The 17,245-nt window shown below is 40.8% G+C and overlaps 1 protein-coding gene across 1 annotated transcript; it reads right to left on the bottom strand.

Moving 5' to 3' along the window:
- Window positions 1-936: 936 nt before the first annotated feature.
- On the bottom strand, window positions 937-14,950 carry TMEM175 (transmembrane protein 175). Its single transcript, XM_064437901.1, has 10 exons — window positions 14,702-14,950; window positions 14,157-14,195; window positions 12,976-13,073; window positions 10,966-11,017; window positions 9,685-9,720; window positions 8,386-8,469; window positions 7,569-7,733; window positions 6,196-6,274; window positions 4,293-4,434; window positions 937-3,754 (listed from the first exon to the last, which is right to left on the bottom strand). The coding sequence occupies exons 1-10, from the start codon at window positions 14,882-14,884 to the stop codon at window positions 3,091-3,093; spliced, it is 1,542 nt and encodes a 513-aa protein (XP_064293971.1). The 5' UTR covers window positions 14,885-14,950; the 3' UTR covers window positions 937-3,090.
- Window positions 14,951-17,245: the final 2,295 nt, after the last annotated feature.

Below are 17,245 nucleotides of genomic sequence, written 5' to 3' on the forward strand. Positions count from 1 at the left end.
TCTTTTCAGGTCTTGAATGGATTAATCTTGAACCTGAATCCACTAACAAGGCCAACCGGTCTGAACAAAGCAGCTAGTATTATAGAATCACAACTGTGAACAATTCAGACAAGGACTTTGGACAACAGACTTCTCAAATACCCTCCCTCCCGCGTATGACCATGTCCTGTCCAACCTGACCTATTCATTTTCCTGACTGGCAGTACCAGTACCACAGGCGAAGAATTCCAATGTCATTAGAAGGGAAGTTTTACTGCAATTTTTTACTGCAATTTTCTTCACTTTCAGGAGATCTAATTAAAATCTTTTTTTAATTAAAACTATCGCTCTGGCAAGGAAGGCCAGCAATCTTCTAGACTTTGGAACCAAGTGCTGCTGGCAGGTCACAGGAGGTGACCGGTGAGAGCATATCCAGCGTGCTGTGTCTGGCTCCCCCCACCCTGGCACAGGAGAGGCGTGGGCATTCTACGGAGAGTCCACCAAAGGCTGATGGAGACAACGGCAGGGGCTGGAGCATGTCTCACAAGGACAGACTCTTCTCAGTGGTGCCCAGTGGCAGGATGAGAAGCAAAGGGCACAAACTGAAATACTGGAAACTCCTTTTAAATGGAAGAAAAAAGAACCCTTTTTTTTTCTTCCTCTTAAGGGTGACTGGACACTGAAGCAGGTTGGCCTCTTGAGCTCTTAGCAACCAGCTCTAGCTGACCCTGGGGGATAAAAACCCAGGCTTCTCCCTTAAAACAGGAGGGATGGACTAGACACTCTCCAGAGGTCCCTTCCAACCACATCCATTCTATGATTATTATAATTTTAAATGTTTCACTTCAGTTCTTCCAGAGGCAAACACCTGTGGTCATCAGTAATTCTGTAAAGAAGGGCTAGTTAGTTAGATCTGGGAATGTTTTTTCTACTTGAGAATCACACAATTCAAATTAATGCCTTGTTCTGAAATGCAATTTATTTCTCCAGAACTTACCAAAACTATCAAAATGGTCATAAACCAACTCTGTTTATACAAAAGTTTAGGTTCTGAGATATTACTAAATTTGGTTTGAGTAATGACTACAAGCGAAAAAATTGTTCTTGCTGCAGAAAAATTACTTGCAAGTGGGGTTAAAAAAAAAAAAGGAAAAAATGCATTAGTTAGCCATTACAGTTCCTTGTAGTATTTATACATTGCAATTCAGTGCTCTTCAAAGCACCCCTGTAAACATTGGAATGAAACTCCTTGGTCAGATTCCGTTTCAGGTCTCATTTTCTTCAACTACCAACAGAAGCAGAATCAGCATTTCTTTCCATGACATTAAAAGCTTTTGGGTGTTTCACACAAAATCACAGAACGGCTGAGGTTGGAAGGGACCTTGATGATTTTGAAGGAAACAAAAAATAAAAACATGCCCAACATAATTCTAATTGTAGACATCAGATTTAAGTTTTCAGCTGCAGAGCAGAAATAAAGGGCTAGAAGCTTTTTTCTTTTCACTGATTGGAATTTATTACAAATACATATATTCACTGCTTGTTATGTGCCTGATGCACATAAAAACAAAATTGTACAGAACCAAAAGTGCTCTTATTAAGTACCAGAAAAACCTTGTGATACACAACACAATGCAGAATCCTACTGCAAGCCACTTAACCTTGAGCAGGTATAAATCCCCTTGAAGAAGAAGTAGGTAATACTAACAATTACATATTGATACCAAGGTGCTTCAAACCAAAAGCACAAGTGCTTTCAGGACTGATCCCAACTGAAACAAGATACCTGAATTGGTTTTCACTAACAATTTTAAAATTTTATTTTTAAATTTTTTGAAGAGGAACAACAGGATCCCTCAAGTGCATTTAAATATGGGATTAAAGTTATCAGGCACTAAGACAGTTCAAGATACAAACTAATGGCTCTGCCAAAAAGAAATGTAAAGGCTTTCAGGGCAGCCAGAGGCTACATGACTTTGCCAACTTCTTCTGTACAGCTCTCTAGAGGGTAACGTTTGATAAAGCATAAAGGTTATCAAACTGCAAAGTGTAAAAAAGTTCAACGTGCCATGGGCTGGGACTCCTACAGGGTTGGTTTCTTCTGCTCTCTTGCTGAGGATCAGAAATCTGTGGGATCCCTTAGACTCTACTTATGGAAAAACTCAACTCCCTTACCTGATGGGGAACGCTAACATGTGGCGGGAAAGTCTCACACACTCTCTGACATCATGCCTTCAGAATAACAGAAGGATGTTTCTTTCAATAGGCATGGAAACAGACACACAAAGCCTGAGACATCCAAACCTTTCATTTCAGATGAGCAGATGCTTCAGAACTGAAAACAAATTTACCTCTAGTCCCATGGCACTTTGAGTATCTTCCCTCAGAGATACCAAAGCTAGTTCAAACCTTGGATACATATCCACACGACTTCTCATTTGTTAAATACATCCATTTTTAAAATAACAGATATGCCTGAAGAACTTGTGTTCAGGTAGCCTGGAAGACTGCATAAGGGTCACAACTGCAACTCCCATCTAAAGTCATGCTCAGAGCCACCCAACACAAGTAGTTTTCAAAATGCCATCAGAAGTTTGTGACTATGCAGAAGAGACATCGTAACCACTAAAAAGAAAAAAAATGAAGACCAGCAACCTGTATGCACAAGTGTTCTACCTTGATGCACTATAAAGAAATCCAGAGGTCTCCATGTCTTCAAAGCCCTCCCTCTTTTACAGCAGTACAACCAGCCTCTGTACTTGTGTTTGGCTGCCATAATGACTGCCATGTCAGAAAAAAGGGCATTTTGCTGAGCATCTACTTGTGCACTTCTTAATCGATCATCACTGCAGTTACATGTCAAGCAGCATTTTTTTCCAAAAGGGTAACTCTAAAGGAAAGGGAACATGCTTTTCTTTGTATCTCCTATTTACCAAATTTTTCCAATTACAGGTTTTGGAGAACGGGTCTCAGGCATGACCAGCTAAAAAATATGCCCCAGTTATGACCAGCGCGGACTTTGGTTTAGACCAATATAATCCATACATGAAGATAATGTGAGTTAGAAGAACTGAAGTTCATGTTATTACTTCACATGCACTGCACGGAAATTTAGGACAGTGTTTCAGTAGGAGACAAACATGCCTCCTCTTCTTCTAACAGTACAACCTTCCGTGTGGAGAGAGACATCACAGACTTTATGACAGTTAAAGAAATTCTAACAAAAATGCGCAGGGCAAGAAAAGCAAATGGGATTACAATCTGCATAAGATGGAAAATTGCTGTGCTAAATTCACTTAACAAGCACGTTAGAAAGAAGGCCCCAAGGCTTACACAAGGGTAGAGAGCCAGCTTGGCAAACATGAATGCATGCTCCTTGCCACCATACCTAGCAAAAGGATGCAAAGTTTCCCTTTCATGGAGGAGGGCTGTAGTCCATATTGCAAACTGAAATATACTGGCAAAGAAAGTGATAACACAGCTGACCTGAATGGCTTCTATTTCATTGTGAGACTTCTCTGCAAATTCACTGGTCAGCTGGTAAGCTAGCGGAAGCCCACCGATAAAAGCCAATGAAAGTATGTTAAGCAGTTCCATTAACCGTGTAGCTTTTGTTATGGAAAGGAAAAGTGAATGATGGACAAACCACAGGAGACCAATTGTTACAAACGAGCCAAAGTAAGCAAGGTAGTTTGGCCCATATTCACTTAAAGCTTCAAGAAGGCTGCCATGGAACTTCTCCTCAACTTCTCTGGGATCAGGGACGTTGTCTTCACTGTGGAGAGAAAACTTACTTTACTTTGCATATTACCATTATAAAAACACAGCTGGAGCAACACTGAACTATGTTGCTTTACTCTGAGGAAACAGGGAACACCAGGCATCCACTTTGTGGTTCCCTTATTTGTAGCTTACAGCATTTCAAATAACAGCTCTGCAAATAAATTAGATCTGAAAGGAAATCTGAAAGTAAGTTGGCATTCCCTTAGGTTAGTGAACTAAAGTTGCCACAGTGACTACACAGATTTTGCTGATAAAAGCCTTTTATCTGAAAAAATGGCTAAGCAAAAAGGAAACTTTATTCTTCAAGACTCTACCCCAATATACATAAAATAGACTGATGATCACTACTGGAATGTGGGCGCTAGAAATATCTTTTGTTTGTGTTCTATATCTTTCTAGAAAATCATACTTAAAGTAACCACTGCAGGTTTTAGAAGTCAAAGACAATGTTTGGTTAATTTTATTTCCTCAAATATTATATATAGACATATGTAATAACAAAAAGTGTAAGAGGCAATACAAAGCCTTACCATATATCCAAAATGAGCAGGGTTGCTACAATAGCATAGACTCCATCACTGAATGCTTCCACCCGTTCCTTACTCAGAGGCTCACTCAGGTAAAAAGTGAAGGTTTCTAAGCTGTGGTGTTCCTCCCCTTCATCTCTCTGACCTGGAAACAAATCCAGATGTTTACTAATGAAAGACAAAACCAGGTAGTATAGAACAAGGTAGTTACACAACCTGCTGTGACCTCCCTTCCTCTTTCTCCCCACCTGCCAAAATCTTTCTGTAGAAAGAAGGGTGCTGTTCATCCACAAAGATCAGTCACTCCACTTTTTTCGGCAGCCATGCCTCTCCCTGAAGTTCATGTTGCTTTCAGGACAACAAGTCCTTCAGGGACAAAAAAGCCCTGTCCTTTAAACTGTATGGCAGATCATTTTCACCAAGTGAATAATGACTGAAAGCTGTAATTGAACAAAATATTTGAGCTAAACAAATCAGATGTTATACCTATTAGGGAAACCCAATAGCTGTATGTCTTCTAAGACAGTGTGGAGAATTTATACTGCATGGGAGAAAAAACTCACTGGAGCGCAGGGGCTGCACTGGGACATCAAATCTCCTGCTTTAAAATAAATTCAGTCTTTGGTCAAAAGGTGGAGCTCTGGAGTTTTTATAGGAAATATCAAACACATCCCTAAAGACTGGACTCTGAACTGCCCAGATAGCCAAGCTGCACCACTTCAGGAGTATAGGCTGGACAAAGATAAAGCTTACAGCTCCCAGAGGAAGTAAGGAGGGGAACTGAATGAAAAGCAAGTGTAATCACAACTCAGTCAATAGAGCAGTAATTTATGTCAGCCATCTGACAGGGTGAGATGTACACAAACATGAGGTGACTGCAAACCGCAGTGCCGCCATCGCAGCCAGCAGAGGCAGTATTTGTATGTGTTTATTCTCTGGCTCTGAGAGCCTGGCCATAGCCATTTCAGAGCATTTCTGCCTCCCTGTCTATTATTGCTGCCGCCTGGGGGAGTCAAAAGTATGTTCCCATTTGCAATGTACACAGATGTACTGGCTGAACAGCAGAAGCACAAAGGTACTATTCTTCTGACTCACCTCGGGAGTACTGATTCTAAAGACATGATCTGTTCAGTGTTGTTGTGGTCATTTTATATTGCTTTCAAAGAGGGACACTCCACCTTTTGGCTAAGTAGATTGCACGATACCACCTTCTGCTTTACTTTGGCACTGGCAACCTCCTCAGCAGAGTTTAAGAGCAGCTCTGGCTGTTGGTGTGGCTGTGCAATTGTTAGTGCTGACACAAGGGGGGAGAAAGAACATAAGCAAGGGGCATGAGGGAAGGAAGCATGGATTTAGGCTTACCTAAGCCATGTATGAAGGCACACCTTTAGACCACAGCAGTTAGATTAATGAGATTTAACACCCTAAACAGTTAACTACCCTGAAAAAGTTTGATTTATAGCTGCTTTGCTTGCCAGTTTGAAAATGTAGGACCATACTGTATTGCTGGGAAGAAAGTGATACAGGCATAGAGCTTGCTTGCTTTATTCTTCAATTCCCATGCTCCCTTTTTAGGAGGGAAAACAGATAGATGGCCTGCAGCCATCATTCATGTACTTGTGTGTATGTGTGCATGCATGTGCATATTCAGCACAAACCAGAGAGGTTTTGCACTCAGAAATGATGTTTGAATGTGTTGTGCCTTACACAAATCTCATCACAAATTTAGGGAAACCAGGGAGTGAGGGAGAAACTGTTTGGAAGCACAGCAACAAATCCCAAAATCACTACATTCCAAGACTAAAAATGGAAGTAGAATAAAATCACTTCATTCCAGGCTGTTTGGATAACATGTTGACAAACTAATAACATATCTGAACATACTCCTATGAATATTGTTACTCACCGACAATCTTGGTTTTACACCATGTAATGAATCGAGTGAGATGCGGAAAAACAATTACGAGACCAAGAAGTACATAAGACTATGGAGAAAAAAAGAACAGAGTTTAAATTTCCTTATAAAAATATAAATCATCTTCCAAGTTTAATATGAAATGATTACTCTCAATCTTGAGAAGAACAAATCTTGTCTTTATGACATGGAAAAGCCTCATCTGAAATGCACAAGCACCTCCTGAATATTGCACGTGCAACCTAATGCTGCTTTTTGATAGCTAATTTAGTACCAGTAACGGAGCAAGCTAAAACAAGAAGGGAAATAATTCTGCTAACAAAAATGCATTAATGACTTCGTTGGAAGTTGGAGAACTATCCCATATGATCCTTATGAATCCCTTCCAACTTGAGATATTCTATGATTCTGCTGCTTGTGTCCCGAAGACACCTCAGTGGGTCATACGTGGTTCACAGGTTTTGTGCAGGTCTAAGCAAAACAGTAACTTGGAGACTAATTTCACTGTTACTAATGGCAAAAGAAAAGACACTAGTGAACAAGGCAAGGGAGAAGGAGGAAGTAAGGGTGTGAGAGTTAAAATTAGGCCTTTTCATGCTTGGACTCAGAACTGTCCCTTTTAACAGCAGCAACCTGACTCCTCCCAAATTTGAGAATTATTTAAACAATGCTAATTCCCATGGAATCTTTCTCAAAATTCAGTTAAATCCACCTTTTCCTAAAGATCAAGACAGAGGAAAGGAAGCTCAGGATACACCCAAAAAACAGATTTCAGTTCCAAACAGGAGTTTTGAGAAAGATAAAAGCTATTAGTAAGCAGGAGCAACTCAATGCCATTTAATAAAGATGGCAGAGAAAAAGGCTGTGTAAGAGCAGGCCTTAGCCAAAAGCATTTGTTTTAGATGCAGGTTGGCTAACTGGTCTGCTTATTCAATTTGCTCTTACACCGAGTTAGTTCAGCGATTATATTCACTTGTCTTCAATTTGTACAGTGTATTGTTTATTTCATGTAACCTTCCACATTATCTTACCTACTTACTATGAGCAAGACACTAAATTACTGTTCAGAAGACCTGTTTCTAATTAAGAGAAGGATTAAAAAAAATTGAGGCAGAGCAAGTAAAGCAAATACTGTATCAGAATATTCTTTCAAAACTATCCATACTCATGGATCAAATTATGGATTGGTATCTGTGAACCGAACACTTTCAATGCAAAACAGCAGCCATGATTACAACACCACAGAACTGGCAACTAGGAAGGTCTGCATATTTAACATGGACATCATTATTTTAATACACAGTCCTAAATATAACTAATATAAACTGCTGCAACAAAGTTTTCAGTTGACTGGGAGAACTTACCAAAGGAATAAAGAAAAAAGAAAAGACAGCTGCTAAAAAGCACAAAACCGGTCCTCTTAGGATAATCTTTAAGATACGACGTTTATAGAAATTCTGATTTTCAGACACCTGTATCTGTTGATTCAGTAAGTGTGGATGATAGAATCCATATGCTACTATCACAGCCTGCAAGAAGAGCATTACTGAAGTTATTACATACGAGTATATGCACCGTTTTCAAATATAAAACTATTAAACCAATATATGCCAAAGCACTTTCAACCTTATTCTTCACTCCCACATGGAGGGCTGATCTTAGAGTCTAAGATTTCACAATACGTTGCATGTCATGATTTTAGTCTCCTCTGCAGAGCTTGTCAGACCACGCATCTTGTATGAAGAGCAATGGACACCTCCACAGTAAGGAACAGAAAGCAACAAGGCACTGCACCAGGAAAAAAACAGTGCCACTGCGCTGAAGCTGAAAGCCCATGTTCACTGAACCACCACTGCACAGCTCAGTAAGAACTTCAGTAGGAAAAGTCAATTGCTATTTCCTCAATGCATTTTTAAGGAGTGGGAAAGGAATTACTATTCTGGGTACTTTGAGGTCAGCTGCATTTTAGTTGCATAAATCGGCTTCACAGGATAGTGGCAATGCAAACTTGCATCTTATATACAGATAATATATTATCACAACAGGCACAACTTTGAAAAAGAATGCTATACAAACACAAAAGACATTTGCCAATTTATACACATAGTTAAGAAATGTAATTTTAGTTCTACCCAAGAAAATATATTTAAAAATGAAAATGTAAACAGTTAGCTCCAATACCTGTATAAGGCCAATGACAACAGCACAGACACTGAACAGGAAAATGCCAAAAGGTACCTCTGGAAAGGAGGCCATTAAGGAAAACTAGAAAAAACCACAACTAGATCAAATATTTAATTAAGAAGCAATGTAGGAATAACAGTAGAGTAACAGAAGCACTCTTCATTCAATACCGCAACTCAAAAACCTAAATAATACTTTGCATTTCAATGTAATTCCACTAATTGCAATTTCTAGCCACAAATACATGTACACATCCCAACCGAAGGCATCTGGAGAGATAGCTTTGCTCTCATGTTGATAGTACAAAACCTTAACCTCTCTGACACTCTGTCTCCGTAATAACTACAGTCTGGCTTGTAGCTGAGCTTAAAGTTTAAGTGTTTTCAGGGGACAAGATCTTTATAGCTGTGAAAATTCTTGATATTAGGATACCTTTTTAAATTTTTTAATTTCTCTACCTCCATGGCTCCCTGTTGTATTAATTTCTGCAGCTTCATTAGGGAAAAAAATAAAAGCAGGGTGTAGTATTAGGGTAACATTGACAACTTTCAAAAAATTATTTCAACTTCAAGGCAAAGTAAAAGTATGTGCTCTTGCTGATAAAGACCATTTTACTGGCCCCAGCCTTATTCTTTGCAGACTAATATATAACACAGATACATCCAGAGAAACAGGTGCCAGCCATACAAATCTGTTCTACACATACAATAGAAGTCAAGATGCACTTTAAGCATCTTATTTTGTTCTGCTAATATGGTGTTCATTTTCAAATATTCTTTCTAGGTCTAAAGGTCGTTGTCCAGAAATTGTGCAGAACATCAAATTTGCAGATTTAAAAAATGAACGACTGGCTGCCAGACTGGCTGAGTAAGTCAAAACTGATACCAAAACCTCTGTCTAGATTACAAAAGGAAAATGTTCTGTCAACTAAAGTGGAGTTTGAAACACAGCTTTAGTTCTCTTACAAAATGCAAACTTTTCATCATGCAACTTTGGAATTTTTCAATACAGCTGTTTTTTTAAAAGAAATCATGGGGAACTATGACTTCCCGTGATTACAATTTTTCTTCAACAATACCCATTTTCTGGCAGGTCTATAACATGCAGTAACTGAAGGTTATAACATGTCTTCATGAATTTTACAAAAGTACGGCTTAACTATTACAATGAATTCAAGGTTTAGACTATATTTATAAAACTTTTCTGTGTTTCTGAATACTTTGGTAAAGTCTTTCCTAATAAATAAATTTAAAAATCCTATAATTTAAACGTGTCAAATTTTAGAAAAGTACTTACTGTGTATGGCAAGAAAGTTATAATCATCATGCAAGCCTAAAAAAGAAAGAATGTACTGAAACACTGGGTAAAATACAAAACAAGCAATTCACTTATTAAATATATATTCACAGAATGCAACAAGAACAGACCAAATGCTCGTGTTGCTTCACAAAACCCCCACACTTCTGAGGTTGCTGAGTTTTGGCTTAACAAATGGCTAGTTCTGTACACATCTTCCATGTTTGCTGTCCAAACTGTGCAGGCTTAGTTTAGAAAACTTTACAGATTTGTTACCGATACCACCAGTAAAAGTTTTGCTATGGCTCTTAACAGACTTCTTTCTAAAGTAGTAATGCCAAAAATATCACACCTCCTGAAGAGGTATTTCTGATTTGTCAAAGCCATCAATCTCTGATCACAAATATTTCATATATAAAAAAGCCAGATTAAAAAAACACCTCAAGCACAAAGAAATGCATTGCTTTCAAAGCTACAGGAGATAATAATTACATGCCTTAAGCTAGTCCTCTAACATAATTTCCTGTAATGCCATCTCAGTATTTTTATTATCAAAATTGACTGTGTGGTTGCACACTGACAGAGAAAAGAATTTTAAACAATACAGTAAAATAGAAAGCTCTGTCTGAAAGCAAGGATATGTTCTCCATTGCAGCGTCCCATTACAACTGTTAATAACCGGGATATTACAGGGTGGCTCGTTAAAAAACATACTCAAATGAAGAATTTTTAAGAGATAAGATTTAGGCAAGTATAAAGCTGGAAACACTGATTCACAGAAATTTGTCTCTCAGTGGTAGTTTTTCTTTGAAAGAGCCTATAATCCTCTGTTTCAACTAAGCTTCAGAATGAATTTCTGACCAACCTAAACAAATGACTGAAAATGTAACTGCAATTCAAACTTAACACTAAGATTTTTTGCCACAAAAGACATAGCATTTCATTCTCTTAAGCCTGGAGGACAGATAATTCAGTTGGACACAGATGAATAGAGTCAAAAGGTTTTGCCTTAGGTGCCTCTTCAGTTCCCTCAGATGAACTTCCGACTAACCTGTTGCAGAACTTCTTTTGGCTTACAATAAAACATGTGCAAGTTGAAAGCAAGTTAGTTATCAATCAGCCACTTTGGCAAGGAGGAATTCAAACTCTTTGTACCTTCCTGACTTGGAAATTTGGCAGAGTTACACTATTTAAATTACAAACTTCTGGATATGTAGAAAACAGACTTAATAAAAAGTGACCTGTACTTGTTAAACATTCAGCATGTCTGACAAGACTCACCAGATTTAGAAGAGCGAGGACATCATCTATGAGCTCTATCACCTGAAACAACCTGTCAAGGCAAGGCAAGGTATCATGAACAAGCCAGCTCCCAAAATATGTTTTACAACACTGTATACAAAATTGTAGACTTATGATATTATAGTGGAACCTGATTTCCTTTCCTCCAGAATTTATACAAGTAGTTCAGGTGCTACCAAAATTCATTAGCTCAAACAGTAATTTCTTAGAAAAAGCTGAAAAACAAGATATGAACAGTCAAGTACAATCATGGAGCAGTTATTAAGAACATCACTTCTCTTTGAAGGACAAGTGGCATATGATGTAGCAAACTGGCTTTTTTTTTCCCCCCTACTCTATCTTCCTGTACACCTGAAATTCTGTATTTACTTTGAAGTAAGTAAGAGCCAATTCATCTGTGAAGAAGTGATCCAGATGTCAGTTCTGACCCATTGAGTCACACAGCAAAAACCTAACAAGACAGTGAGCTACAAATGGGTATCATTCCTTGGAAAAGGGAAGACATGGGGTGATTTGGGAGCAGAAGTTGCAGACGATTCCCTGGAGGACTTGCCGGTTCACTATAGGATGAAATGCAGCCAAGTCACAGGGCAGGCCTCTGGTTTGCTTTCTCCCACAGCAGTTTGTTCCAGAACAGCTCTATCTTTTGCCACTTGACGCACCCGGGACAGGACAGCCAGCAAACTGCTAGTGTCCTGCCCAAGGCTTGGGAACCACAGGACAACTATCATTAGCTGACAATGGATCACCTATCACAGGCAAGGCCTGGAACTAACTGGAGAATGACAGCCTGTGCTCGCTGCTCAAGCAAATGCTTCTGAAGCATGAACAAAGGCAGATTTTCACCAGCAGGCACTGTTCATGGCCTGCACAAGGACATGAACAAGTCCATTTGATACTCTGATGCCAAAATAAAAATATAGGCACCAGACAAAGCAATGGTGTGTAGGGTCCTGAGCCCTGCAGCAGCACTACACAGATCTTTCAGAGCAGATCCAGATGTTCAGAGTCCACCCAGAGCCTCTGATTTTTCTTTGTCACACATGCCATTGTGAAGAGCTATTATTCTGATTTTCTCTGAATTTTACTTTGGAGAACAGAGGCAAGTTTGTGCTGTTAGGGCCAGAATATTTTCAGAATTTTAAGGCTTAAAATAATTCCTCCTGAAGATATAGCATAGTTATTATTACGGAAAGAAAATAAGCTTTCCTTCCAAACTGCTCCACACCTTGTTAATGACATTCCTGATCCACAGAAGAGTCACTGAGAATTAATAGAACCCTCCACAAAACCCTAAACTATTCAAAGACTATGCCTCAGCATTTACTTATGCAAGCAAAGAAAAGTAACATGATAAAAGCACTGATGTGAAGTATCTGCTTCAAGTATTGAATTACAGGTTGCACACCTCTATTAGAATGCAGCCAATCCACTTACTTAGGAATGTAGTAACATTTGTAAATTTCAAAATTCAAATGAAAACTGGCCTGATTCTAGTGTGATACCTGCATGTCGATTTCTTTTTAACTACCAAGACATGGGCAGGTGGCAGCATCCACAGCTCTATAAAATACAGCATCTGCAACATTACAATTGATTTTGTGAGAAGCATACTGCTGAGCACTGAGAGACAAGTTTTAGGCCAGCTGTACTCTATCAGTTCCTCTATCAGTGTAGCACACAAGTTACAAAGTCATACTTTTTCACCATAATTAGAACTTTAATTCCATCTAGAACATGAAGTAAAATGAAGAGTAACTCTAATTTAAAAGATACTAATACTGGTTTTTCTCTGTATCACTGTGTCAGTCGTGTAAGAGTACAGTTATTCATTCCTTAGAGTAGCATTTCTTTATAATGAATTATTTGTATTATTCAACAAAAGACAATTCAGAAATATATCAGCAAGGCAGATATGTATCAGACACATGGTTACCTCCTGTCCTTTTAAACAATAGTTTTTCTTGGAATTAAACACTGTGTTCCTACCTCACATGAGCTGCCCACGCCACTGTGACTATTAAGAAGGTCATCAAGTAGACTGCAATTTTTGCTAGAAGAAGTTGCTGAACACTTTCACCTAGTTTCTGAAACAGAAAGTGACACCCAGAGGCAGAGAAAGGAAAGCAGAAGTTAAATGTTAGTGAAATTATTAGCAGTATCTGCAGGGATGCAGATATTTGAAGTTTTTTGGGTTTTTTTAAATATATATTTTTAAATGCCTGCCAAGAATGCAGTTTTCTTCCAACAATCTTTTTACTACCATGCAGAAGAACCGGTTAATTAGATGCTTGTAAGTATACTGAAATGTGTAGTTAGTGGCATATGATGTACCAACACATCTCTTATATCTGTAAAAGGGCCTCCCAATGCTCTGTTCACCTGTGATTCATTTATGCACTCATTCATCACTTTTACTGCATTTCAAAGGAGGGCCGGCCACAAAATGCCTCTTATTTTCTTAACGCTGACTTCTGGAGTAGGAGCATCACACAGGGAAGGGCTTAACCACAGCCAATTTTGCATGTACCGCCACAATGGTTTAAACAGACTAATGTGGCATATTTGCCCTGTTATGGATCATACTCGAGTTTCCTAAACTAAATGAGACAAAATATTTGTATCTAGGTCTGTTTTTAAGAGCAAAAAAAAAAATGTTATTAAAAAAAAAAAACCCTGTAAACTTTCTCAAAATATTGTTTCCTAAAATTCCTCATCTTTCAGAATTAGTTTATTTTCTGTAGTTGCCTTTTTCTACCTTTGCTATTCTCATTACTCATATTATTAATCTCCTTTTAAAACCAGCATTCTGCTTGCACTATATAACTGGCTTCGGTAAGTGATGATCTATTACCAAAAAGAGCAGATACTTTCTGAAAAAAATGTTTTGGTCAGATGGGCAATTCATTATTCATACAAAAGTAACTGGATAAAATCTTTGGCCTACAATATACAGCTCATTCAGGCTTCACATCTCAACTTCTCCAAATTACACAGTTTTTCACCCAAAGTTCAACAGCTCCTCCCTAGGGGAAATTTCCATTGGCTTTGATGTTAGTTAATGTTTTGGGCTTTTTGAAAGTCTGGAACTTGAAAGAAAGCGGGGGTGCTAAATTAAGATGTTACATGTACTTGCAAGGACACAAGAAACAACAAAAGACATATGGTACCTGATCAGGATGTATTTTTGTGTGAGCCACAGGCAAAATCTGAAATAACAAAAGCTTATGAGTACATGGTATTCTTTTCCTTATTGAGAGCTTTGTTAACGTCTAAGAAACTTCAGGTGGCCGCAGATATTCCTGGATCACGTAGCTACTAACAGCCTGCGGTCCTGGATGCCGGAACCACTTTTCGGCCGCAGAGGGACAACGCGCAGGGACAACCGCTCCCCACGACCGCGCTCCGCTCCCGGGGCGGCCCGCCGCTCGCCGGCACACGGCCGCCAGGCTCCGGGGCCGGCGCCGTCATTTGGCGGCAGGCTCGGGGCCGGAGGGAGCAGGCCAACACGGCTCCTGCAAACCGCCGGGCTGGCGGCAGCCCGCCGGGCCGAGAAGCGCACGGACCGGGCAGGGGCGCAGAGCCCGGACAAGCTGCGGCTGCTCTGGGGCTCTCCCTCACGCCGCCCAACGGCGGGCCTCGGGCCAGCCCGCCCCCGGCCTCGCCACCCCGCCGCTGCCGGCTTGGGCAGGCCCCACGGCCGGGCCGGGCTCACCATCACCGTGGCGATGATAGAGAGCAGCGCGTCGCTGTAGGCCAGCAGTCGGTGCGACGTCTGCGTGCTGCTCCCCAGCTCCAGCTCCAGCCCCCGGCCGCGCACCGGCACCGGCACCGGCACCGGCTCGGGTCCTACCACCCCGCCGCCGGGGCCAGGCGCTGCAGCCCTCGGAGCCGCCATGCCCCCGCTGCGCTCCGCCCGCGGCGCCAGCGGCGGCGGCGAGGGCGGCCGTTGGGCGGGGCGGGAGCGGCGGCGAGGGCGGCCGTTGGGCGGGGCGGGAGCGGCGCTCCCCCACAGTTGCCCGCTGTGAGGCAGAAGCCGCCGGCCCCACCCGGGGGGAGGACGCATGGCTGTTACGCGTTATGCGATGTGTTAATTGCCGGCACAGCTCCTTACAGCTGATGCATATACACCAAAGACTACACTTAGAGAGCTTGTAGTGTCAGGAGATTCTCAGCTGTGTTTATAAATCATATTTTAAAATCATCCTCTGAATTCCACAGCAACTTCCGCTCCCCCCTCGATTTTTGGTTTGGTTTGCTTTGGTTTGGTTTTACCAGCCTAACCAGCCTTGTCCCATCACTTCCAACTATTTGGCATTTGTTTTACGTGCTGCCTTCTGTCCTTTGGAGCTGTGAACTGGGGGCTTTTGGTTTATGTTCAGGTTTTTATTCTGTTGGCACATTTAGTTCATACCATGATAGTCTATTTGGAATATATAGGGCTTATGTCTCCAGTCGACTCGTGCGCTAACTGAAGTGATTGAAACCCTGTTGCAAAGTAGGTTTTGATGCCATGAAAAGCCGAAATCAGGACTCAATAGTCTGAATAACTATTAAGTAGGTATTCTTTATTGCAGTGCTGGACATACAGGGGATAATTCCTCCTAGCGTGCATGCCACAAGTCGCAATAGACAAAGCTTATATTGCTCAGTTACATACATACGCATTAGATTTCCTGGAAGTAATTATAATACTTGCGTCTCAATTACCCATGCATTTTAAGTCCCTTAGGAGCCCCTGAAGGTGGTCTCCGGTGGTCCCTAGTGGCTTGCTGAAGGGGTGTTTTTTGTGTCCTATCCATGAACTCGCAGTCCTTCCACACACAGTCATGAGCTGGCCCATTGAGTAATGTTGTCACAGTGTATTGCGAGGTGCGTTGGTTTCAGCTGGTGTTCTGACCCTTATCTAGGTGGAGATGTCCTTAGTTCCTTTTGCCTTGGTTTCAAACCAAGGCGCCTGCTGCTGGATTGTTTACATCCCTCCAGGAACGTTCCCCATCAGGCTTGCGAAGATTATTTCCTTGAGCGCATTCTTGCCTGAGGCCCCTTACAACAGTGGCAGTCGTGAGGCTGTTGCATGTTTGTCCTGGGTGCTTCTGAGTAGAACCTCAGGGATCATGAGGTGGTTTCCAGGCAGGGGTTTGGTGATACTGCAGTACTGCAGAGGAGGTCTTCTGATCAGAGTTTGGTAGTTCTGCAGTGTCCTTATCTTTACGGTTCTGTACATCTGCGTCATAAATTTTGTTTAGGCGCTTCTTGTGTTGAAGACTTTCTGACTCTCCCAAAGCAAGACGTTTTAGTCAGAACAGCTCTAACTCTATCAGTTTATTGTAGAGAAATATTTGCATTTTTAAAGGCAAATGCTGTAACTGAAGAAGAATCACAGTCTTTAAAGAAAACATACCTGAATTTGCGATAGGTTTTTGTCTGGTGGTGTCTTTGTCATCATAAACTTTGTATTTTCAGTTTCTAGGAAGGCTATTCCTTTAATAATGCATTTCAAAGGAGAAATCCAATGAAGCCAAGAATTCAAATTTCATGTGCAGAATCAAATTGCAGAGAGCAAGACCACACTCTGATGAGGTGAAAATGTTTTAGGTTTGGACAAACTCCAATCTGAAAATACATTGAGAATGCAGTTTAATTCATAAACAGTTGGCTCAGCTTACCAATTGGAGTTAGCTATCCAAGGTGTTCTGGACTGAAAAACATCATATTGCATTCTTGTAGTACAGGGTGCTGCCTCCAGGAAACAGTAACTGGTTTTCCTCAGTTCCTGTATAAATTGAAGCTGAGAGTACAGAGGCCAGATCAGAAATATGCAGCTGAGTATGTACTACATATTTGAATGAATTTGTAATAGACTTTTGGGAAGGAAGAGTCCAGCAGATGTGCTAGAAGTGCTGTGAAAATCTCTGAAATTCATGAATAGGAGCTGGAAATAATAAAATACGATCTAGTCAGTAGCTGGAAGAACCTGTGGAAATCACTAGGCTATGCCCCAGACTCTGCTCTAGAGAGGTGTTTCTACATCTGGTGGAAGTCAGCTCTTAAACCAGTTGGGGTCTGCAAGGAAGTGGATGGATGCTGTAGACCTGCCTGAAAGACAGAAGCGATCGGCCTGAGACCATGATACGCCTGAAACTTCAAGTGGTCTTCCTGGAAAGAAGAATGTGAGAAAAGACAGGAATCTTGGCTGCACACAGAAGCAAGAAGAGTCTGGAGGAAAGAGCTGAAAATCTGGGAGACTTCACTTGGA

Source organism: Phalacrocorax carbo, chromosome Z (genome assembly GCF_963921805.1).
Source record: "Phalacrocorax carbo chromosome Z, bPhaCar2.1, whole genome shotgun sequence".
Taxonomy (NCBI): Eukaryota; Metazoa; Chordata; class Aves; order Suliformes; family Phalacrocoracidae; genus Phalacrocorax; species Phalacrocorax carbo.